Genomic DNA, 26,339 nt, shown 5'->3' on the forward strand with positions numbered 1-26,339 from the left:
AAAGTAACGCGTTCTGCACACTCCCGGGTGCAGCTTCCTCATTCGAATAGGGGAAGCAAGGAAACGGAAAGGTATAATGCAGGGAGGTTACAATAACAGCGTCTGGTTGGCTGCCCTGCGAGGAGGGAATGATAGATAGATAGATAGATAGATAGATAGATAGATAGATAGATAGATAGATAGATAGATAGATAGATAGATAGATAGATAGATAGATAGATAGATAGATAGATAGATAGATAGATAGATAGATAGATAGATAGATAGATAGATAGATAGATAGATAGATAGATAGATAGATAGATAGATAGATAGATAGATAGATAGATAGATAGATAGATAGATAGACAGACAGACAGACAGACAGACAGACAGACAGACAGACAGACAGACAGACAGACAGACAGACAGACAGACAGACAGACAGACAGACAGACAGACAGATAGATAGATAGATAGATAGATAGATAGATAGATAGATAGATAGATAGATAGATAGATAGATAGATAGATAGATAGATAGATAGATAGATAGATAGATAGATAGATAGATAGATAGATAGATAGATAGATAGATAGATAGATAGATAGATAGGAGCACAGGAAGAAGAAGGCTAGGACGCCGCGCTTTCGGTACGTGATAATGAACAGAATGGTTAAAAGACCTCCAGATGATATCCGAAGATGTCCGTATAGCCCAAGTGCTGACTCCCGAATAAATCATTGACAACCTCAATTTCCAGCCAATAAGCGGGCGGCTGTACCAATAGGTATCACAGCTTACGTCTTCAAGGAAGAAGATGCGTACCAACAGCGAAGACTTTGGTGTTCATATCGCATGTTCTCTTCACTCTTCCGAGCACGTCTCCATTACGCCGGAATGGGGAAAAGCTCAGTACGTCGAATTTCGTGCCGCGCACAGCTTGCGCATTCAGCACTGGATTCCTTATTTCTCACTAATGAATGGTTGTCGGTACAGCTCGAAGCATTTCCAGGAATTTCAGCACCGTCATCAACTATGATAATGAACGGAAACGTAGATGCTGCAATGCAGGATGACGGGAGCATCATTTTACAGAATAAGTCTTGGTATCAACACCCGATCTACACTCCCACCCTTCTCCGGCGCATATTCGTGAATCCCGCTGATTCACGAACTTACCTGTGGCGGTGACTCGTTCGATACGGCCGTCAGCGCGGATTCGATTTCCGGTCGCGGTGGCGATATTACGATGGGAATCTCATCGAAAACTTTCGGGCGCTTAGGTTTCAGTGCACGTTAAAGAATCTCTCAGCCGGTCGAATTTGTTCTGACACCCTTTATGCCGGCGTATCTCACAGCGCGTACAATTTGTTTAAGTCGTTAAACCACCAAAATATGATTTCACTGACGCATGAACTTCGATACGGTTACGTCGAATGAGACTATCGTAATCATAGATAGATTATCGACGAGGCCTTTGCGACCAACTGTAGCCAGTGGCGTAGGCAGAAATTGTTTTCGGGGGGGCACGCCCTTGATATCACGTGGGTTCCGGGCAGGTAACTGCGGTTGCGTGTCATTTCGTGCTCTCTAACAGATGGCAAAAAAAAGTTCGGGGGGGGGGGGGGGCGAGGGCACGGGCCCGGTGTGCCCCCCTGGCTACGGCGCTGACTGTAGCCCTTCGGCACGTTCTTCTATGCATCATTATACAATACCAATATGAAGTGTTGATCAAAGAACACAAAACGTGGACCATGAGAGAAGGACAAACGAAAAATAAACACCGAAAGAAAAGAAAGTCGCTAAAGTGAAAAGTTGTAGCACCGGTCCTAAACAACCTCTGAAAAAAAAACTAATTAAAGAAGTACTGACACGATTTTGACACATCACAAAAGGGACACTTTTCGTTTCCGTGTAAACGCTGTCCACACACCGGAGTAGGAGAACTCGTATAAAAATATTTTAATTTGACTTTGAAGTTTTCCGTCTCTGAGCATCTGCAAGCCAGCCCCACTGCAATGGACATTATCCCGACGTGCCAAGACAGTTCCCCCGAGTTTGCGAGTTCTGCGTCCTGCATGCAGCCTAAATCGTAGAAATCACTGTCAGGGTCACTGGACGACAATTCACTCATCCTTGTTTATGTGCACCACGAGCAGGTGACGGATTTGCCGCTAGTACGTCGCGAGTTACTGTATCCCTTTGACGTCACAAACTTCACTCAGAAGCCGCCCCCTCGATATAGAAACCGAAAGTGTCTCCTTAAGGTAGCGGTAATTAAAATAAATACGATGCATTCCCCAGGCACAACAACACTCGTTTTAGGTTTCTCGACAGGAGTATTTTTATTTAAAGCAACAATCCGTAATTTTTTTAAATTCGTGTCCGTACTCCTTTAAGGCAGCTTCTCAGTGGGGTGCCAAGCCTGAAGGAAGTGTGGAGCAGGGCGACCTTCTTCGTTTCTCTTTATTTTTCTCTCTCTTTCTTTCTTCCTTTCTTTCTTTCTTTTTCTCTCATCTCTCTATTCTTTGTGTCTTTTCTGTCTCTGTTTATTTCTACTTCTTTCCTTCTCTCTGTATGTATTTCTTTGTCTTTCTCGCTCTTTCTACCTTTCTCTTTCTTGCCCTTCTTTCTCCCTCTCTATTTATTTCTTTCTCCCCCTTACTTTCTATTTCTGTCTTTCTTCCTTTTCTTCATCTCTCTCTTTCATTCTTTCTGTGCTATGCTTTACTTTCTCTCCCCCCCCCCTACGTTCCCTCCTCCTCCTCCTCACTTCCCTTTTCCGCCATCTTGCTACACTATGCTATACAACGCTATGCTATGCTGAGTGATGCTCTGCTAGCGTGCCTGGATAGCCGAGTGGTTAGGACGCTCGCCTTGGGATCGTCGGTAACCGGGTTCGAATTCCGACTAGCTAAGAATTTTTTTTCACTAAGGAATCCTCTCTTTCTCTTTATTTCTCTCTCTCTCTCTCTCTGTTTATTTATCTTTTTTTCTCTCTCTCTCTGTACTCGTTCCCTCACCCATCAGAGTTATTCCATCCCACGCCGGAGAAATCCGCGCACGTGATTTGGGAGCGAAGCAAAAGATGAAGAAGAGAAGAGGATGAAGAGAGCGCGTGCCGACTCATGATGAAGATAGTTTCTGTTCGCACTACCCGGCTTACTACAAGAACGAGCGCGCCAGTACCCTGGCGTTTCTCGTCTTTTCGGTACAATTGATGTCGTCAGTAGTCTGTTCACGTGACGTCATGAGGAAATAACTTCTCTATTGTTCCATATACGAATGATATCAGTTATGAATTGTACACTATCCTGCTCTGCCATGCAGTCGCACGCCCGTTCTGCTTAGTCTCGCATGACTATCGTGCGCGATCGACTGATTTCACTTCGTTGTGTGCGTAAGCGGAATAACAGCGTGTAGCCGAAAAGCGCGAAATCCTGATGGGCTCAACGCTTAGTGCTGACATTATCCACGCGTTTTATGTGCCCGCTACGGTGATATAGTGGTTATGATGCCCGTGTGCAGACCCGAAGGTAGCGGGATCGAATCCCAGCCGCGGCGGCCGCATTTCGATGGAGGTGAGACGCTGGACTTAGGTGCACGTTAGATAATAGGTAATGGTCAAAATTTCTGGAGCCCTCCACTACGCCGTCCCTCAGAACCATATACTTTTTGGCGACGTAAGACCACGACAATTATCATTATTATACTGCGAGTTTCATGAACAAATAAGTGGCGAGGAGGAGGAGATGTGGCCTGTAGGAAGGGTAGTGGACGCGACAGAGAAAACACTCTCTTCTTTGAACCAGGAGTGGTTTAGTGGCTATTTAACAACAACCCAGAGTGCGCAGGACAAGTGCGCACTCAAAGATCTTTCACGTGCGTTGGTAAGCACAAAAAACATAATGAGTTTGAGTGTTTGCTTTCGAATCGCTCGCGAGTAAGCGCAACAACAAAGCCGATCTCTTCTAGGCGCGCTTCAGCACGAGTATTCGCGACCTGAAGCAAAGGGCGCGCAGTCCACACTCCATCGTGCGCCTTGAAAAGGACGCCGACCGAACAAAACGAGAGACAAGACAGAACGAAAGGGAGCCGACGAAGGGAGACAGCATTCCCAGAATTTGCGCAAGAATGCGTACGCAAAACAGAATTTCTTTTATGTACGCTTTTAGGGCGCGTTCTCTTTCGCCGAAAGCGTTTGAAACTGTCGGGAAAAAGGAGCTGAAATTGTTGTCTAGACACCCTCGACATGTTTTTTTTTTTTTTTTAGGTTTGAATGAGTGATGAAGCTTTTTTTGTTGCTATGGGCGGTTTTTTTATATTACTGAATAATCTCAACCTTTCACTTTGCCGCGCGTCTACTTATATCGGAACAAGTAAATATGCGGGCAACCAGTAATGATAGTCATACATGGTGCTATTTCGTCACACCTGGCCCTGGCGCCAGTGCACACCATTGATCATCATCACCTTCTTCATCTCTTCGTCTACGTGCGTGCTGCGCCCTAAATTTGCTCAAGCATTGCAATACCATCTAGCCCACGTATCCTCCCCTAGCCCACATAAAGGAGAAATGAGGAAGATGAAGGGACCAGGATGACAACTGCTGCCAAGGGGCACGACATCTGCTCACTCCATCTGGAGGAGGGAATAGAACAGGAAGAACGACGGCAAAGTGGAAAGAAACACACGAATATGATATGAAACGCGGACAAAAGTGGAGCTTACTGTAAAACTAAAACAATGGTGTACATGCAAACGGGAGGCCAAACCAGCTGCCCATAAGAAATTCAGAAAGAGGTATGGTCAGCCTGGTGACGTAGAGAAGCACACCCACTCGAACAGTGACATTCCGATTATGATTATGAGATGGGCTGAAAGTGTAACCCATCCACTCCTGCTTAAGGCCTAGAAATTCGGTCCAGCAGTACTCAATAAATAAATAAATAAATAAATAAATAAATAAATAAATAAATAAATAAATAAATAAATAAATAAATAACATGGTTGCTCCCTCTGTCATAGGAATCGGTATAACACGAAAGTGAAACCTGTCTTCACAAACGCATTGAGCGTTTGGTGGGCATTCTTTCGCCCCAACGGCGAAGGAATGAATGCTATAGCAACAAATTGTAATGTCCACGCAAAGAACGGCAAGCAGCTCGAAACATGCAACGCGCTGCTCAAGCAGAAAGGGCGCACGGAACGAACACACACAGGATGAGCGCGAACTGTCACAGTTGTAACTTATTTTTGTGTGAGCAGCGCGCTCCTTTCGCAAAAGCGGCCGCTGCAGTGAGCGAAGTGACCTTCGTGCTCCCACCGCAGACTTTCGGTGAGAGCACAAGACGTACAAACTACCGCCATCAAGATATAAGCGTGTGCACGAGCGACCACGTCCTGTAGAGGCGCGAATTCATCGCGACGCGTGGGGCGTCGATCTTTAAAGCGCGCGCTTCGAGCCCATCGCGCCATCTCGCTAGTGATAACGAAAACACGCTGATGTACCACCGATCTCTGAGTACCGCCACCGGCAAATGGTGTATATAAATAGCTCGCCGTTAGCCTAATCGTTTCGCGCCGCGCGCTGTGGAGCGAGGGGTCGTAAGTTCGACTCTCGGTGACGGAACTTCTTCTTCTTGTTTTTTCTTTGCCATCTGTTACTCTTTATATTTTGCAACGTCATATCCGTGACGGAAATACGTCTGTGGAGCCGTGGTGGACCGCGACATAAAACACTTTTGTGTTAAAAATAAATAAATAAACACTGAAGGAATGACGCAGCTTCTTACGAAAGAAAACGTGAGGTGTGTACGGAATTACCCCTTTGTTTTTTCTAACGCCTCAAGTGTGCCGTTATTGACCTGTACAACAAAACACATGACGCTACAAGAAGAAGAAGAAGAAGAAAAAAAAAGGCAAAGGAAACTAGCCGCACAAAGGAACCGCCAGTGACAGGTGCAAAAAGCGTAAATGGGTGATCCCGAGGAGCCACACCGGAAAACAATGAGCGGGTGCAGAAAAGCTCGGTGGTGTGTGTCTTTTCGCGTCGTCTTGGCGCAGGAAATGGTGCGCCTGGAAGTAACGACCCGGCGCCGTATAATTAGTCACGGATAACGGACAAGCAGAGAATGGCGTTGACGCGCCGCAAGGTGGACCGTCACTCTGGCTGACTCCTCGAGAACTTCTTTCTTCTCCCTGCTTCTAGGAAGTCGTAGTTTCAGATCCGTTTACTTCTTGCTCGGTCTCGTTGACACTCCCGTGTCACAGCGAGGCGCCTTTGACTGGTTCGTTACGCCGCGCTTGAGTTCAGCGCGAAGGCTGCGCTGCCGTGTAAACAGGAAGTAAAGGTGCACGTCAGGTCTTAAAGCGTTGCCCTTTATTCAGAGATCTGCCAGGCGCTGCTCTGATAATAAAGTCATCGGCGCGCACGCCACCTCTCTTTCTCTGTTCCACCTTTCTCTCCCCAAGTGTAGGGTAGCAAACCAGACAGAGTTCCGTTTACGTCTCTGCATTTCTTTAAAGCTTTCTTTAATTTCTTTATTATTTATCAACCGGAAAAAATGGGCACGCAATTAGTACGTTGTTGAAGATAGCGCAGGTAGATGTCACTTAAACATGCCTACATATGCCTCATCGGTATCGTGGTAATTAGGCGAGTGCTTGTCGAGTTACGAATATAATAAGGACTAACTAATTAAGCCTAATAAAAGAAAAGAATGAGTAGTCGCTACTCCAGTCTACTACTCGGAACAATGTATACCAGGTTTGCTTCGCGTAAGGGCGTCCCTCTCTTTTAAACTCTTGCTGCAGGACAGTTGGCCACGAACAGTTGACGCAAGAGTGACGAAAACACAGATGACGAAAAGTTGGACATAAGCGCGAAGTGAACTGAGCTGATACAGGTTTCTACGTTACTTCCGCGCCCTCAACCGCTGATGTGTAGTGACGTCAGCGCATGTCGTTTTATATCTCGAGCATTCGCAACCTTACACTGCAGGTAAACTGTGCATAACTTATAAATAGTAGTGCATCAATTGGTTTCATATTACACTACTTCAGGGAGCATCAGCCAAATCTGGAAGAATTTGTCACGCTACAGACTTCAAAGCAATGTCAACACCCCCCCCACACACACACACACACTCCCAAGCTTTCTTGTTCATTCTTCAAGTACGTTCAAAAAGTACCAGCACTTTATTCTTGAAGGTTCCAAATATAAACAACGTAACTGTCAACCGTTTAAGCTGCACTGACGTGCCAGCAGAACGCATGAAAGAACACTCTTCTTTTTAACTTTTATCAATTAACTCTGTTCTACGTTGAATTTCTACCCGCCGTGGTGGCCAAGTGGTTATGATGCTCGACTGCTCACCCGAAGGCCGCGGGATCGCATCCCAACCGCGGCGGCCGCATTTTTTATAGAGGGAGAAATACTAGAGGCCCGTGCACTTAGATTTAGGTGCGCGTTAAAGAACCCCGTGGGTGGTCGAAATTTCCGGAGCCCTCCACTGCGGCGTCCCTCATAATCATATCGTGGTTTTGGGACGTAAAGCCCCAACAATCATTATTATTACGTTGAATTTCTGCAGCTCCTTCAGTGATTCTGCAAATACGCCAGCCTGTTTGCCCTGACGCAGCCCCCGCCCTCCCCTCACATCTGAGCTCAAGCTACAGATACGATACTTCAAAGATTGGCTCACCGTCCCGGGGGGTCTCCGTTCTCGTGAAAGAACACCGTCTCGTTGTTCCACGAGAAGGTGGCGTTCATCAGGTACTGCAAGAAGACGGAGCCGTTGACGGGCACCATGGCGGGGCACACGCCGGACGTGTTGGGACAGAGGTCGCGTTGCATGTTGTGGAGGCCGTACGCCATGGTGTAGATGGACTTTTTCACAAACTCCACTTTGGTGTCCTGCTTGTGGCCCTCCCTGAGGTCTTCGTTGCCTGGACACGAGGAGAGGATTATAATGAGAATTGAGGAGTAATGAAGAATAATAATTTGTACGCGATAGCGAAAATTTATGTTGTAGGCATACTAGCTGTGATATCATGGTGATACTGGTGCGTTAAAACAGAGAACGGCAAAGTAGCAACGACGTACACGAGTTCGTGCGACGCCAACTTTTTATATGTGGCCTCTACCCTATTTACTTCCGTAATACCAACACCCTTTGCTAATATTGGCTAGCATTGCACATCGGGTAAATTAATGTAATCAGAGGTAATACGCTAATGTATTTTTCACGCTTTTACCATTACATCACCGCTGCATGCCTTTTTCGATCTTGTAGGAAATGACGAATTTGTGTGCTGTATGTACCGCCTCATCAAGGAGCAACCGAGGCCTTATTTGAGGCTTATAATCCCCTTCTACCGTATAAACAAAAAAAAGTTTATTCCAATAACCAAAAACTTCGGAAGGTAGTCTGCGCAAAGCAGAACAGGAGGTAATAATAATGACAGCGAAAATCACGCATCATGCGCGAAATGTTATTCCGGCTCTTAATATTGAAGAAAGTGGGCTTTTCAATTTTCCTTGCGTCTTGAATTCTAGAAGCACTCTGCTTAAATGCAGTATTGATATGAATAAAATAGAAATTTATACACACACACTTAAACAGGCCGCACACACAGGCAGGCTTCTCGCACTTATTATTTGCTTTTAACACTAGTCTTTCAGAATATTAGTTCAGATCTTTGTCGTGCGCACCGCTTTCTTGTGCGTCACCTTTTGTTTCATGCTGTCGGCATAATGAATGCATACTAGAGATTATTTGCATAAAATTGCAGATGAAAGGACTCGAGAGAGCAAGTTCACTTTATTCTCGCGCTGAAAGTTTTGCGCATCAATCACCGCGTAAAGTGGGCGGCAACAAACTAGCGCTATGTGTAGTTAGGCGTGCGCACTGCACGTTCAGGTCAAGTAGCTTCGTTTGCAGCAGGATAACATAACGGCGCCATCCAGCGCATGCATTTTCTATAGGAGAGTGGCCAACCTTTGACAAAGATAGGTCCCCTATCGAAACGTCGGCCAGCCTGATCTGAGGCACTTTCTCCTGTTTTGAAATCTATAACGTGTATCCATCCGTCGGCTCCCTTCTTGATCTTGGACACCAAAGGACAGGGACGACAGAAAAGACAACAGGGACAAGCGTACGCTAACAACTGGTTTATTACATACGAATCATTTCTTTGCGAACCAAAGGCACTATCTATCTATCTATCTATCTATCTATCTATCTATCTATCTATCTATCTATCTATCTATCTATCTATCTATCTATCTATCTATCTATCTATCTATCTATCTATCTATCTATCTATCTATCTATCTATCTATCTATCTATCTATCTATCTATCTATCTATCTATCTATCTATCTATCTATCTATCTATCTCATTGGAGGCTTGAGAGTTCTGGAAGTTTCGCTCTATAACTTACCGGTGCAGGTTCGATTGTAGCGTGCCGAGCCCGGACCGACACCCAGGGAGCAGTTGAATCGCACTTCCCAGAACTCCTTGAACCAAGGGTTCCGCAAGTTGGTGAACGGGTTGAGGCCGAAGTAGTAGCGATCGAAGTCGTGGTCGTAGTTGGCGTGGAAGCGAATAGACAGGCTCCCCACAGACGCCTTCTCTTGGTTCTTGACCACGTCCTGGCGATCGGACCAGCCGTCGCTGAGGGATGACATAGAACGGAGCACGGCAAGCACATCAGCAAGAGTCAGGCGACGCTCAAAGATCATTACAAGTTTAACAGCTGCAAGGGAAGTCACAGTTGTTTAACTTTTGAAGCCTAAGCCTTATATGCCTCATCAAAGGCGAAAAGTGGACGTCGGCGTCGGCGGCGTCAACACGAGTGATGCGAAAAATGATCATGTGATCACGTCACTATGAAGCCACGTAATACCTGCAAACTTCTTAATCTCATCTACCCACCTAATTTTCTGTCTCCCCCTCACGCGTTTGCCATCTCTTGGAATCCAGTCAGTTACCCTTAATGACCACCGGTTATCCTGCCGATGTGCTACGTGCCCGGCCCATATCCATTTCTTCTTCTTGATTTCAACTATGATGTCCTTAACCCCCGTTTGTTCCCTGACCCACTCTGCTCTCTTCCTGTCTCTTAAGGTTACACCTATCATTTTCCTTTCCATCGCTCGCTGCGTCGTCCTCAATTTAAGTTGAACCCTCTTTGTAAGTCTCCAGGTTTCTGCTCCGTAGGTAAGTACCGTAGTAAGTACCGTAGGTAAGTACTGTCAACCAGGTGATAGAGAAATGCGCGGAATACAACCAACACCTATACATAGCCTTCATAGATTACGAGAAGGCATTTGATTCGGTGGAGACATCAGCAGTCATGCAGGCACTGCGGTATCAAGGCATCGACGAAGCCTATATAAACATAATGGAAGAAATCTACAGCGGATCCACAGCCACTATAGTCCTCCATAAAGAAAGCGACAGAATCCCAATAAAGAAGGGCGTACGGCAGGGAGACACGATCTCTCCAATGTTATTCACCGCGTGTTTACAGGAGGTTTTCAGGGCCCTAGATTGGGAAGAGCTAGGGATAAGAGTTAATGGAGAGTATCTCAGTAACCTACGATTCGCTGATGACATAGCATTGATGAGTAACGCGGGAGACGAATTGCAGTTCATGATTACTGAACTGGATACGGAAAGTAGAAGAGTAGGTCTGAAAATTAATATGCATAAAACTAAAGTAATGTGGGAACAATCTTGGTAGAGAACAGCGCTTTGCGATAGGTGGCGAGACACTGGAAGTTGTAAAGGAGTACGTCTACTTAGGACAGGTAGTAACCGCGGAGCCGGACCATGAGAGTGAAATAACTAGAAGAATAAGGATGGGTTGGGGCTCATTCGGCAAGCATTATCAAATCATGAATGGTAATCTACCACTATCTCTCAAGAGGAAGGTATATAACAGCTGCATGACGTCATAATGACCTCACAAATCGTCAAAATTTTGTGACGTCATCAGTTATCGCGTGCGTCTTTTTTTCTATTGCCCCTGTCTTTAGCCTGCGCTACCACCAAGTGTCATCATGACGTCACTATGACGCCATGTAACGGGCAGTCACGTCATGACGTCCTCGCTTGGTCAAAGGTGGGTCGATACCGGAGGCACTGCAAAATAACGTGAGGTGCAGAAAGCTTCCAATGCCCACGATCCCGGAGGCAGTGCAAAACCGCGTTGTAGGAAGCCGCCACAGTCTAAATTGACCAAACATTAGTATCTGCTTCCCCTTGCCTTTCCCAAGTGCAGTGTTGCCAACTACGTGTTTATCTTCCGCCTTTCGCGTGTTATTTACCTCTTTCTCTCTCTCTCTCTGTCTCTCTCTCGTATAATATTACGCTAGCATATAAAAGAACCTTGAAGTCATTTTTTTCCCGTAAATGTAGAAATGTCAGGACGTGGCCAGATGGGACGTGGCCGTGACGGTAAAGAAGGTGGCAGTCGGGTTGTTAAACTCGAAACTCTTTACTGAGCGAACTTGTGCCCAGGAAGTGAAAAGTCAAAATTACAAGCAATACACGAAGTACAATGATAGCGGAAATCACAGTCGTCGACCGTTGGCAATCGTATCATCGGCGGAACGTGTCTTTTTTTATACATCAGTGATCGAACCGTCCAGCGCTATCACTGGTGCTCGCGTAAGCTCTCGGATGAACTTGACTAGTCACGCCCTGCGCGTAATCTTAACGGAACAATCTGAAACAAAGCAAACCTTCCCAAACATTTCTGCGTGGGCTGCGTCGAGCTGTGTTTAGATTTTTTGTGGGTGGAACTCGATCACGTCAAAATAAAGAAATAAGCGCGACTGTAATATCTAGCGATACATCCATCTACAAGGCCTTCAAAGTTCTTAAAGGAAAGCCTCGTAGAAAATATTTCGCAAGAGAGTAGATAGCAAAACCAACCAAACACGTAGACGCGTTAGGGTAACTATAAAAACTACGTGACTTGAATGAATGATCGTCTGGATATAACGCAGACAAGAAAGGAAAGACACACGAATGGCCGTCTACTCCCGTCATCACTTATGGGCAGCTGACACGTGTACAGAAGTTGCTCCGCTGCCAGTCGTGAATATTTGATAGAAAAAAGGCTGGCCTTTCGACGTTATTTCCATTTCTTCTTTTCGCGACTGGTGCTTCCGCAAACACTTCGAGCTATCCAATACGCGATGGTCATATGTATAGCTATACGAGGCACATTTCCTCTGCACAGATGTTACTGAGCGCGCTGAAACGAAAGGTCTTGAAATCGTGACTATACTATGCATCTGGGTGACAGCGCTCGTGTGTGAGCATTCGACGCACGTAACAGGAAACACCGGCGGTGCGGCGCGGTTACGAAACGAAAAGCAATCGAAAACCACAAGCACGTGTGCTGACATTACGGCAGAACTTCTCTACACAACACAGATGATGATAGATGAACGAGCTTGGGGGCTACGAGGAATCAAGGGTATGAAAATCGTTACTCCGATGGACTCTGACGAATGCACAAATAAATTGCAGTCCTTGGACGTCTAACGACTTCGTTGCGCACTAACTCGCGAAAGAAATGACTCGCAGAAACGCGAAACATCACCATCACGAAATAGTACAGGAAGATAACAGAAGGCTGAAGGTAACGAAGATAGAGTAAAGAAGTAAGGTAGAGTAGAGTGCGTTGTTGCTGGGAGAGGGGGGGGGGGGCGTTGTGTGTCTGATGAGGGTATCGCAGGAAGGGTGTACGTAATATGAAGTCCGCAAGTCGTCTACGCAAGAATACGTGAGCTCAGAGGGGGGGGGGGGGGAGTTCTTGGAAATCTCGTCCTATATGGCACATATTGAAAATCGAGCACTGCTCCGTTCACAGACAGACGCACATTCACACACAACTCAGCTTTTCGACCAAACAAACATAGCCCATGGCGCACGCGTAGCTAGCTCGGGAGGCCTCGCGGACGGCTACACCCGCGGCAAGCGGCACGGCTGCACAGGAGGGCCGGCCATCGATTTATTTGCGTTTCGTTGGTTCGTGTGTACATACAGGGACGTCTCGGCACCGAAGAGGAAATCTCTCGCGACAGACGAGCGGATCGCGGGAGATAGCGACATTTCAATTTAAAGAAAGAATGGACGAGCAGACGGCGCAGACGCACGAAGCATGTGTCAGCGAGGAAGTCATCAAAAAGAGGGGAAAAGAAAAAAGAATAATATAAGAAGCCCGAAGGGATCTTTTTAGCAGTAGCATGAAGTTTAGGTAACTCGAGAAGCTATACTTCATAATTTATCGCCCTGTTCCTTGACGAAAGGAAGAAAAAAAGTAAAACACAAACCCCTCCCCCCCCTTCTCGCCCCTTCTTGGAAGTCAACATGCTTCGACGAATTCGCCGCACAGAATGTATATGTATCGCTGTAGAGCGTATTCTACAGCAGCTCCCTGTGGTGCACTCTGCTTTTGCTTTTTTTCTTTCACGTTACTTGATGCCTGGCTTCGGAGGTTTGTGTGTTCGTTCGGAATGTCAGAGTTTTCCAGCTTCAATAAAGATCGCTTTACTGTAAGACGCACCACGGCAGCTGCATTTTCGATGGTGGCGAAAATGTTTGAGGCCCGTGTGCTTAGATTTAGGTGCACGTTAAAGAACACCAGGTGGTCGAATTTTCCGGAGCCCTCCACTACGGCGTCCCTCATAATCATATCGTAATTTTGGGACGTTAAACCCCAGATATTATTAATATATAAGACGCAAGCTGTACAACTACGTGGGAACGCAGTAATGACACAGCCTCCTTCTCGACTTTTCTTTTTCAAGAGATAAGGCCGCACGTTCCCCAAAAGTGAAAAATGACCACGCGCTCTTGACCGGTCTGTAACTTGCTGCCGTATAGCTTACGTTATCTCTCACGGGAGAGCGCGGGGAGGGGGGGGGTGGGGGGGGAAGGGGTCATTCATTGATCATTACGCGAAAGTTTGTACCGGCTTACCGAAACCTGCTTTTGCGTAATTCTCGAAAACGATAGCTGGGGAAGCCGCTACAGGCTCTAAAAATAGCACTTCGATTGTTGTACACTTTGAGGCAAAAGTGGGGATGGACGTTAAAGCACTTTCAACAGGCCAGGATGGCAACCCGTCGGTCCCCTGTCAAAGATTCACTACCGGAAGGTCAGAGTCAATTGTTATCTCCTGCTCTCTACTATCGCTACTACTATCACTACTACTAACTATTACTCTCTTACGTTACCAAAGCTTTCATCGCAAACAGTCCAAACTGGGAATACTGTAACGGTCCTGAGACGTCGCAACATGTCCTCTACGACTGGCCGGCCTATACACTTGGGAAAGCTGCAGACGCTGACATCAGCGTTGGCAAGTGCCGGAAGGCGAACGCTATCGCCAATAGCTATTCTCAGCCTTGGGCTTGGCCCCACGGCACAAAAAGCAGTTGCGAGGGCTACTGTAAACTCTTGTTCCAGCGCTGTGGACTATACACGATGCTTTAGAGAGACCATAGGGTTATATAGCTGCAGTACGTCCTGGCGGCTCGCAAATTTCTTGGGTTCCCAATTCTGAAATTGTAAAGTGTTTCTCCGGAGTTGGGATGTGCGCCTTCGACTTGTACTTTGACATACAAGGCGTGGTCGACCATGCTCGCGCGATTATCTCTTGAGGGGGAGTTTTGTACGTCTTGTGCTTTCACCGCAAGAGAGAGAGAAGAAATAGTAGAGAAGGAAAGGCAGGGAGGTTAACCAGTATAGGACAACCGGTTTGCTACCCTACACATGGGGACAGGGTGGGGGAGATTTAAAGATGAAGAGGAAAGTTTGCGTTGAAACTATAGACCACACGAAGGTCACTTTGCTCGCTGCAGCGGCCGCGTTTTCGAAAGGAGTGGTCGGCTAGCTAGAAGATCCAAAGTAGGGGTTAGTTGAAGTAACAACTGTGACAGTTCGCGCTCGTCCTATGTATACCTGTGCTTTGTTTTCGTGCTGCCTCCTTTGTGTTCGAACGCGCTGCAAGTGTCGAGGTGCGACAGTTGTTAGTTCGCACTCGCCTTGTGCATTTTTCTTTTCCTGCGTCCTTTGTGCTTGAGCAGCACGCAGCAAGTTTCTAGTTGCTTGCCGCTCTTCCTGTGACATTTAAATTACTTGCTATCGCATTCATTGCTTCGCCCTTGAGGCAAAACTGTGACTTTTTTAGTGGAAGTTGTGTGTAGTGGGATTTACCGATTTCTGTGGCACATAGACGTTTATGATGATGATAATTTTCTGATAGGCCGCACAGATTTCTTTGGCACATAGCCGTTTGTTGGGCTAACCGTTGCCTCCTCTTTTAGTGGACCAGTGGAGAGTAGTGGAATTTATCCAATGTCTGTGGAGCATACCCGTTTATGTTGCCCACAAGCGTTACCACGGATCCCGGCCATGAAAGGCTCGACCAAGAACAACTTCGCTGTTCAAAATCACCGTTTCGCCGCACGGGCTCAGCACTGAATGCGATAGCACCTAATTGAAACGTTATACGGAGTAAGGCTAGCAGCTAACTCTTTTGGATCCGATCTCGCGTAATTTTACAAAACGCTGGTTAAAGCGAGTGCGGCCGCTCCAGGGAGCGAAGCGGTTTTCGTGCTCTTTGTCGTCTCAACACAAAGCGGTGAGAGCCAACCATTTATACGAGCAGTCTAGCTATGTCTGTCGAGATAGCGCACGCGCAGCCCTCGCTACCGCGCTCTTGTGGTCAAAGTTCACTGTTTCTGCTCGAGAGCAACGCAGCTGCTCCCCCCCCCCCCCCCCCAGTGGTGACGAAAGACGGGTGGGGCGTTACCCTCTGCTTGACGAGCCATCGACGCCAGCCCGCGCACGCGAGGTAATGTTATCGAATGTGCCCTTCGTGCGACGGAGGCGGCCGGCTCTTTTCATTTCTGCTTCAACTGCACTCGTCCCCAACGCTCACGCTTCTTCACTAGAGCCTAGAGTATACAATGCACGGAGCATGCGATCGATTTGCACTTTATACGGAGCATGATGGTGACGGCAAATACCTGCCTAGAGCAGACCCTTAGCCAGGGGTGGGGAGGCCTACGCCCCCCCTCCCCCCAAATTTTGGTGAAGCAGGCGTTTTTACCAAAAATTAGTAATGAATATAGGTGCTTTTTTTAAATAGTCAAGGTTTTCAGCAAATGCCCCCCCCCCCCCTCCCTCCGAAAAAAAGTTCCTGGCTACGGGCCTAGCCGAGAGTGTCCATAAATTGCTATCGCAATAATAATCATAATAATAATATCTGCGGTTTTATGTCTCAAAACCACGATATGATTATGAGAGACGCCGTAGTGGAGGGCTCTGGAAATTTCGACCACCTGGTGTTCTTTAACGTGCACCTAAATCTAAGTACACGGGCCTCTACCATTTCGCCTCCATCAAAATACGACCGCCGCGGCCGGGATCGAACCCGCGACCTTCGGGTCAGCAGCCGAGCACCGTAAACGCTATACCACCGCGGCGGACTGCTATCGCAATAAAAGCACTTATAGGCTTCGGGCGAACTCCACCAGACATGGCTTTCGAACACGGGCGATGTTCAGAAGAACTGCGCTTTTGTGGGCCTCTGGAGTCTAAATAATTATGGGGTTGTCGCCGAGTATGCGAGGAACCGTTCCTTATGCTCACCTAGCCGCCTCGGTGCCGCAGTGGTTACGGTGCTCGGCTACTAACCACTTGGGTTCGATCCCGGCCGCGGCGTTCGCATTTCGATGGAGGCGAAATACTGGAGGCCCGCGTACTGTGCAATGTGAATGCACGTTAAGGAACTCCATGTGGTCCGAATTATCCGGAGCCCTCCACTACAGACTGCCTCGCACTCATATCGTCGTTTTGGTACGTAAAACCCCAGAACAAGGAACAGGAGAGGGAAGAAAATCAGGGATGTTAGCCAGTGCAGAATAAGTGGTATGCTGCCCAACCCCGGGGAATGATAGGGGAGTTTGAGTTATAGGTGTACAGGAAGAGAAAAAGAGGGAGAAGGTGAGCACACACACACACACACAGTCACAGTCCTCACAGTCACGATATCGTTATCGGCTCATGACCGCCTGCGCAATTCCGCTGTTTTCAAGAATCTTAACGGTGCTTTCGTGGCCTTCATCCGCGATGACCTCTCAAAACGACATTCTGAAGTTGCTACTGCCGACGCCGGTCTGTGGTCAGGGCGAGCTAAAGCGATTGCGAGTCATTGTCCCTGCGGAAATTAATATTATTATTATTTTGCTCACCTGCCGAAGAAGATGTATTTCCCGGCGACTTTGAGCCTGGCGGTGGCGTTGATGAGCGCCTGCACGGTGAAGCCTTCGCAGAAGCAGACCACCACTTTGGCCGTGCCGAACTTGTCGATGCTGCGCACCACCGCGTTGTAGTCCTCGTCGTCAGCGTCCGTTGGAATGGCGTGGGAGTTGGCCACGCAAATGCCGGCGTCCTTGGCACGGCTGGTGAACTCGTCGATGCCGTTGTAGCCGTAATTGCCTGCGACGTCACAGAATGCAAGACGAAAGGTCACGGTCGTACACTCGCAAACTGCAAGCATCGTCGCACACCTCTATTTAAGTAATATTTATAAGATCCGCTAATTGAGTTATATATTTAGCGAAAGCTTATGTCTCTTAATTGGTAATCCTTACGTGTTTTATTAAATGGGTGATTTTAGGTAGCACTTGGTACCTATTTGTAGAGTCAGTTACTCTTATCTCTCGCGTGATAGCGTTTCCACCAATGTTCCTAATACAACTGCGAAATGAACACATGGACGAACATTACAATGAGAAAAGTCGAAGTGGCGCAACACAAACGTTCAAGCAACAAGACTTTTCATGCAACAGGAATGCTCGCAGCCGAGGAATGTTTCCACAACAGATATGTTCACAAATTATTGATATTCTTAAGCACTCGCAAATAATAAAAAAAGGAACATAATGATAAATGCATCCTTTCTATTCGTTAGGTATTTTAGCCTTGCCTTATGTATCTCTCATTCCTCTCAGAATTGCACGTCAGTGGTCTGCATGCGCACAAAACAACCGTTTTGTGAAGTCTCAAACGGCGTTATGACCATTTCTTTTTCTTTTTCAATCCGTATATTCGGCGGCTTGAAACAGCCTCTGTTTTTTCACCGCGTTGTTTCGTTGTGGTTTCCGGTGACATATATAAAAAAACACAACCCGCTACGACGTTCTCTAGAGAGTCACCCTTGCATTGGCTCCGAAAGTGAAAACGAGCGCGCCCATATCGCCGGCAGAAAAAGCGCAGCCACCGGCGAAATAATAAGCTCTCACAGACGCCGAAGCAGCAGCGCAACAGCGCACCGCAATCGCTCGATATTATATTGTGCAGTGCGTGTACTGTATACGTACGGCTCTTCTATATACCTCTGCGGGCGCATCTACAACGCGGAAGCGCCCGATGATACACACCGCTTTGATTTGTGGGCTGACTGGCGAGGAGGAAGATGCTGCAGTCGTGGTCGCCAAAGCGGAATGGAGGCGAAAGCGTTCGGCCACCGTATATTTCTGCGCATTACCCACCCCCCTTCACCCCACTTCCTCTTTTTACTTTTTCTTCCTCATCGAGTTTTGACGGAGAGAGAAGCGCTGCTGACGCTTGCTTTTCGTAGCTTCATGCGTGGTACCATCTCAACGTTCCTCGTCTTCTCGATCCGTATAGCGGCGGTTGGCTCCGGGCCAGAAAAGACAGCCACCGTCGCTCCATTTAACGATTCCCTGCTTTTCCTTGTATATTTTTTATATTATTACGCAGTTATTTGGGCGGAAGTGTGTGTTTGCTGTGTTAGTAGAGCTGCCTGCTAAAGCTTTGGTTTCCTTTTTCGTTTCTATTTTTGTCGTTTTTCCCGTCGACGTGCCTTTACGGAGACCGGTGTCGTCGCGGCAAGCTTTGATCGTTAAGTTCCTTTTCACCAAAAAAAATTTAAAAATCGGCCGTTCTGTGAGCCGAGTAGGAGGACACATTGCTAAGGCGTTGGCGAATGAAAAAGTTAAAAAAAAGGAGTGGTGTGTGCTAAGCCTATTGAAAATGCAGTCGCTTATAACAGGTTCTAAGAGGCGTTTTTGCGAGACGTGACGTGACCATTCTGCAGTCGACTGTTTGGGGCTGAACTTCTTTAAAAAATCACGTAGTAACCCAAGTTGTATACGTACTGCATGGCCCGACGAACGTGAGTTGCACTATTTGTAAGCGTACGTAGGCACTAAAAAAATAAAAGCAAAGATATATTGGTGTCCTTGCGTCGTTTTACGAGACGGTCACTTTTTTATATAATTCAATTTCAGTGGACGCTTATTCGCTGATTGAAGAGAGGAAGGCAAGTGGTCGCTTCAGCCATTGGACACGCGACATTGTTACGTTACGCAAAGGGGCACTGTCGCTGAAAGCGATCGTCGCCGAATACGGCCCCATAGCTGCGCCCTGTCCCGTCAATGTATTAGAGTTTCTCTAAAAGCAGCGCTTGCGAGCGCCTTGGGATGCTGCGGGAATTGGTACGCTGACTCGCGGACGATACACAACGCTGTGTGCCCTGGCCGCTGCCTTCAGCCTTGTCCTTCCAGCGCTATATAGTCAGTTAGGCTTGTTAGAGAGAGTGAGAGAGAGAGAAAGACAAAGGAGAGGCAGGGGGTTTAACCAGGTGGACCTGGTTTGCTACCCTGCAAAGAGCGGGGGGAAAGGGGCTGAAAAATCACAAAGGAAGAAGGAAAGAGAGAACAACTATTGCGGCGCTCGCACGCATAAGTCATCTTAGATGTTCCTGCCTGCAAAGCCTCTGATTGCTATACTTTCCGTAAATCATACGCGTTTGCGTTCTCGTGCACTTTCCTACAATGCTATAGCCGCAACGCGGCGTTGTCATTTTCAAGTAACCTCACTGTAGCAACAGATGTCCGAGTTAATTTTTCTTTACTCGAGCCTCGTTGGCCGCGAGGCTTTGGAGAATTCACTTCAACTGTTTCGGCTATCAATGTTCTTGGTACAAAAAAATAAAAAAGATAGGTACGTATGTAGCGCGAAGACCGTATGCACCACGGTAACAGCGTAAGTAATCTTCTACACACGCATCTAGTGGCCCGTTTGACTGATTCCTAATCACATTCGTGTATTTAAACTGCGCAACTATTTCACAGTATACCGACGATCAGCCAATTACATCAATCATTTGAAGGGAAAGTGGGAAGTAAGCTTGCATTCTCAATGAAGAATTTCAGCACTAAAGGAATTTCGTACAAAAAATGCACTTGACGAAATATTGAGGGAACTAACCAAGCCTCGAGTATTGTATTTTATCTATATTACACTAATCTTCTGGGAGGGGTTCTAGAAAGGGCGAACAAGGCTTGATAAGCGAGATATAAACCGGACAAAGCGTCGTGCAAAATTGACCGTAAACGGCACCGTTTTCAGTACGAGATATGGCCGAGCTGCCCCGAAGCAACGAAAAGGAACTGACGAGTCGAGCTGGTGGTCTTCTTCATTTCGGGCACGCCCAGTGGCAAAGTCGGTGGTGACGGCGGATGTCGCTGAAGTCCTTCTTCTAGAGGCACAAGGGGATAATGGAGTTCGGTCGAGAACAACGTCAAGAAAGACACGCCGAGAAAAAATAAACGGTGGAATCGAGAGTCAGCAAAACACGCGGGAAGTAGTAATCCGGGACAAAGGAACCGAACAAAGGCTGGACAGTATAAACTCGGAACTTCGCTACGCCGACGACTGCGTGCGACACTCGCCGAGCAACAATATCAAGATAGAGAAGAGGAACAAAGGAAAGCAAGAAAAAAAATACTTATACGGAGAATTCCGAAGGCGTTATAGGCCAAAGTGGCCTCTGTCTTCCGGTCACCGTTTTTTCTATCCTGAACGAGAACACTCTGTCAAAAGAGGAGAAAGCAGGACGGTTGTTCTAGTTTACTCTGTCCATATTTCTATCATATATTCTGCGAGCAAAACAGAAATAAAAAATTCAGCCGGTTCCACGTCGTGAAAGCTGTCGGACAGTGAAGCAGTAATAATGATGATGGCTTTCGGTGTAAAATGTCGTGATCATCATTTAGAGTTTCATCATTTCGTTTTATTTATTACTTTATTCAACTCCCCACCCCACCCCCATCTCTAGTGACGTCTACTACTACTACTACTACTACTACTACTACTACTACTACTACTACTACTACTACTACTACTACTACCACTACTACTACTACTAATACTACTATACTACTAATACTACTACAATACTATACTACTACTATACTACTACTACTATAATAGTAATACTACTATGACTACTAATACTACAATACTATAATACTGCTGCCACTACTACTACTACTACTACTACTACTACTACTACTACTACTACTACTACTACTACTACTACTACTACTGCTGCTACTACTACGCCGACGGTGACGACGCCACAGGATAGACTAAGACTACTTCGCTGACAAAAAAATGAACCCAGCACTCTGCTTTGGGGAGGCACAAGTCGATCTTGCTTTCTATCTGGCCTATCTTTATGTGCGGAGTTAAAGCGGAAAAAAAATTAACAAAACGCGTCAGCCGAGGCGTTAGCGAAAACTCACATACTGCGAATTCGCGTCTCCGGAGCTTCCCCATCTTTTTTATCTCTCACCGAGAGACAAATGAGCTCCGAGAACAGCGTGCTTTTCGCGCGAATAGAAGTGAACGCCCGGTGATAAGGGAGAGGGGGGGGGGGAGAGGCTGCTTTGTTGACACGGCGGAAATAAAGAGCGCGGGAAATTGCCGCCCTCAGACGCCGGGTCGTCTTCTACGGTTCGTTATGCGCGCTATGGTATCTGCATGGTAATATCGCTCATAAAAGAGGGAGCGCGCAAGAGAACGATCCTGTCCTTCGCGTTTCAGAGAACCGCCTTCGACGCGATCTCGTCTTCCTGCAGTGTACTATACGACAAGGACGACGCTGCGCGTAGAAGTACAAGCCGCCTTGCGAAAACACCAGGGGCGTAGCCAGAAATTTTTTTCGGGGGGGGGGGGGGGTTCAACCATACTTTATGTAAGTTCGTGCGTGTGTTTGTATGTGTGCGTGCCTATATACGCAAGCAAAACCGAAAAATTTCGGGGGGGGTTTGAACCCCCCCAACCCCCCCCCCCCCTTGGCTACGCCCCTGGAAAACACCGTTCTCTTCCTATAACTGCACGCCCAATAACGGTTTTATTACGTGCGACCAATCCGATGACAGACGTCCAGTTAGAAGCACCATTAGCCCGCGTAGTGCTAACTTGCACTTGGGAGGGGATCCCGTAATCTTGTTGTTGGCGTGAAAAAAGAAAGTGTTATATATACAGGTTTATTGCTTCGGATTCTATCATAATAGATGAAGAGGTCGAGGGAATAGAATGGCGCTTTACGTAAACAATTGGCCGTCTCGCGAGCAATACCGAGGCGATTACGGCTATCGAGCGAGACCGTGGATGCTACGATGTGCGAGGAAGTGATACGCGCAGAGCTACACCACTGGAATGACGCGAGAACTCGCGAGAAACGAGCTCAGTGATTGATTCGCCGTCCTTGGAGTTATAAAAATGTTGTTTAGGTTTTCCGTGTGGACAAACAGTGTGCACCGGTTATTCACAAGGCAAGTTCAACGCGGCCGCATTTCTCGCAGCGTTCACGAATGTTCGAGAAATCGTGTACGAAATCACGCGAGAGTTCACCTTCAGTGAAAGACGTATTGCCGCGTAAGAAAAGCGAATGTGGAGTATGTTATATATATAGATTCGCTCGGATGCCGGTTTTTTAGCCGACTCAGAAATGACAATCTTCTCATGAGAAAAATAACTTGTTAGAACCCGGTTTTAAGGGCATCTTTGAGATCAACAGCTAGATCAGGTGAGACTGTTACTATTGGATCGAATCGACTTCACTGCCCTAAGACCTATATGTTTACCTGAATTCCGTAAAGTTGAATAGATCGACATAAGTTATAAAAATGTGGAAGCCGGCTTACACCAAAGTGATTCAGAACGAAGGCGAGACGGGACGATTTCAGTGGAAATGGCCTGCAATAGAGCGAGTCGACTTCTCCGACCCTCTTCGCAAGACGCGTCTAAACATGCAGCAGCTCGACTTTTGTCTCGACATGCCAGCGTCGAGTTTGTCACAATTGATAAAATACAAAAGGATGTGTCAAAAAACAAAAATTCAGGAGCCCTTGCCTTATCGAGAAAATGGCGAGAAGAGTTGCTTGGCATGTGCTTGTCTGACTACTACTTTTCTTTCTTTCTTTCTTTCTTTCTTTCTTTCTTTCTTTCTTTCTTTCTTTCTTTCTTTCTTTCTTTCTTTCTTTCTTTCTTTCTTTCTTTCCTTCCTTCTTTCTTTCTTTCTTTCTTTCTATCTTTATTTCCCTTTCTTTCTTTCTTTCTTTCTTTCTTTCTTTCTTTCTTTCTTTCTTTCTTTCTTTCTTTCTTTCTATCGCATAGTACAACGCTCCCTCCTAACTGTTTCCTTCTTCCATGCCGGGATTAGGACCTCCATCCACGTGCTTAACCGCACAACACTTCAGTTGATGTAGGCAACAACGACGGTCATGCGCTCATATCCAGGAAAGAATGAATTGTGACAACGTGAAACGACATGCGACCTCAATAAAACATCAGAGTGCCATATCAGAAACGACTAATCGCCAACAAACCCACGATGCATACAGCACTAATTATTGTAAAACGGCGCAAAGAAATACGCATGTGACCGGTGAACCTTCGACGGACACATTTCTGCACGCTTGCCGGCGCCGGGTTTCTGGCGTGCGACGCTGCCACTGAAATCTGTGAGTTAAAATAGCTTCACTTCAGAAATAAAACGGCTGACATTTCATCAATTGTCTGGCATGCATAGCCGAGGTGATTGAGTCATCGGTGTGTATACACTGAGAGCAAGTCAAACCGTCTTGATGTTGCCGTATGATGGGATCGCTCTCAAGGTGTTGCAACAGCAAATAAACTATCAGCCACGTTGGTCAACAGCCGTTTCAGTGTTATCCCACAAACTCCTCGCCGGTATTGTTCTCTGAAGTACGTTCGAGACTTACTCAAACAAGGCGATGACTTCAAGCGCACGCTGTCGCCGACGTGCTATCCATAAGTTTCAATATTTCGAAACTATAGCCACGGGGAGAGAAAATGGGAGGCACGAGATGTGTGTCCGTGCTCTCAGAAGAGTTTGCACACGTGGAAAATTGTGTAAGCACTAACCTTAACCAGCAGTGATGAAAATCATAGTACTAACGAAGGTGGTGGACTTGTAACAAACTGTACTAACGAACGCCAAAATTCCTTCCTAAATTCGCTCCCTGCTGCCTCTTGCTTAATCTTGTGTTTAAGCGCAATAAGACGAAAACTTGGGCTATAGTTGGTATCGGTTCATATTTCAGTGTATACCAGCGTGCCACAACAAAACAACGGGACTGAAAGGCCTAAAAGGTGTGTTAAAGGTGGTAAGCTGCGTTGAACTCTCAACCTCCAGTCATCAGCTGAATTGTTATCGCCGCAGCCCGAATGTTTTCGCGGACAACAATAGTTCTCAACGAACGGTGTATGCTAGGAGACTGGGAAGATTAATTCCGTGCAGCAGCCATCAGTACGCGACACTTACGCCGTCTACCTTAATTCAGCCTACAGTTCACTACAGTGTTCTAACTTGCGAATTAGTGTATTTGCACCAACTTAGCTGTTGCACGCATTTTTAAGAAACTTTTCGTTGTTCGAACTTACTTTTGTTTAAGAAATCTGCCACATAAAGGTAAGTACCATCGAAACAAGTGTATACACAAGAAAGGAGTGCTTATTAAGCTAAGCTGAAAAGAAGGCAGATAAGAAGGAAATGGTTGCCTTATGCCCAACTCCAAGGTCTCTTATTTCATTGTGGTCGGAGGACAGCAAACGAAAAAGAAAACAGAAATACATTCGTCTGTCCTCCTATTACGTTTCACGTCACGTACTGCTGTTTCGTGACGGCAAGTCACGATCAAATAATGACTTCTCCTTCCATCTCCACGAGAGCACAGAGCGAGTGAAAGTAGTAAAAAAGAATAGAAGAGAAAGCGGCTAAAAGTAACGGTGGGTACGGAATGACGTGTTTGGCAACATCACTTGCGAGAAACAAAAGAAAGAATGCAAGAGCGAGCTAGACCGGACATGTGTCGAGTGCCAAGCAAACATCGCCAAGATGTTCGGAAGGAGACACAAGAAACGTAGTGAAATCGGAGGCAAAAATAAAACACGGCGCCGCCCCTCTCTCCTTCCAAACATAGCTTTCATACGCGAACGGTTTTCATCGCAGTCAGAGTGTGAAGACGAAAAGAAGAGAAGAAGAAGCGGCAACATCTTCTGGCAATCGCAGGATTTCGGAGGGCATCGGCCGTGACCCGAGTACAAAGTTTGGCGGAGAAACAGAATACGTCGAGACGACGGCGAGGCCTCCAAAGCAACAAACAAAAAACCAAACAAACAAACACCGACGAAGACGAAGACGACGACAACAGCAAACACAAACCGAAACGGGCAGCACACACTCGGCACGTTTCGACTTGTGCTCCGACGATCGTGTGGCATGGAAGATGCGACGCTGCGTGGTATCGAGGCTGAGGATGGCCTCACTTCTTGCGACCCATCGTGGAAAGGTATACGCTACTGAATAAGAGAATCACGTGATCGAAATGTAAAAATAGACGAAAGCGGTAGGACAGGCATGCATACGTTGAGAGACTGCTGTGCGTGGGACGTGCGGTCGAGACAAAACGCATGAGGAAGTAACAAAAAAGAAATAAATCGTTTCGCCGGAGAACGGGCAATGGAGAGCTCAAACGAAAGCCGTCGGCTGGCCATGCGGAACTATTTTCCGGCGGGTATGTACACTGGTGAACTGGCCAGTACAGTGGATTTTTATTCTGGTTTATTTTCCCCCACAGCTGACGGAGGACGAGATTCGGAGAAAAGAAAAGTCGAAAAAAAACCCCGAGAACTAAAAGAAAGTTGAATGTCAACGATGCAACGACATCTTGACCGTTGTTCCTGGGTTGCAGAATTAGAAGCGCCGAAAGTAGACATACGGAGAAAAAAATAAAAGCCCGCGTAATGGGGTTCGCGCCGAAAAAAAAAAAGGTTCGGGATAGGAAGTGAGGGAAGCTGTGCTCAAAGCACGTATCGTATTTCGTTTGCTCGAATCGGAAATCGGAACCGCCACCGAGGTCTTGCACTTGCTCCTGAAACAAGGTTAAAGCGAGCGATCGAAGGAGAGGTTTAGAGA

General features: G+C 46.7%; 1 protein-coding gene across 1 annotated transcript in view; it reads right to left on the bottom strand.

Moving 5' to 3' along the window:
* Positions 1-26,339, bottom strand: part of LOC119396207 (metabotropic glutamate receptor 5) — a 410,873-nt gene that overhangs the window by 18,660 nt on the left and 365,874 nt on the right. Inside the window, exons 7-9 of the mRNA XM_037663306.2 lie at positions 17,272-17,518; positions 9,432-9,664; positions 7,690-7,933 (exon numbers count right to left, since the gene is read on the bottom strand). Coding sequence (XP_037519234.1) covers positions 7,690-7,933; positions 9,432-9,664; positions 17,272-17,518 — 724 coding nt within the window. The remainder of the gene's footprint in view (positions 1-7,689; positions 7,934-9,431; positions 9,665-17,271; positions 17,519-26,339) is intronic.

This window comes from Rhipicephalus sanguineus, chromosome 6, assembly GCF_013339695.2.
Source record: "Rhipicephalus sanguineus isolate Rsan-2018 chromosome 6, BIME_Rsan_1.4, whole genome shotgun sequence".
Classification (NCBI taxonomy): domain Eukaryota; kingdom Metazoa; phylum Arthropoda; class Arachnida; order Ixodida; family Ixodidae; genus Rhipicephalus; species Rhipicephalus sanguineus.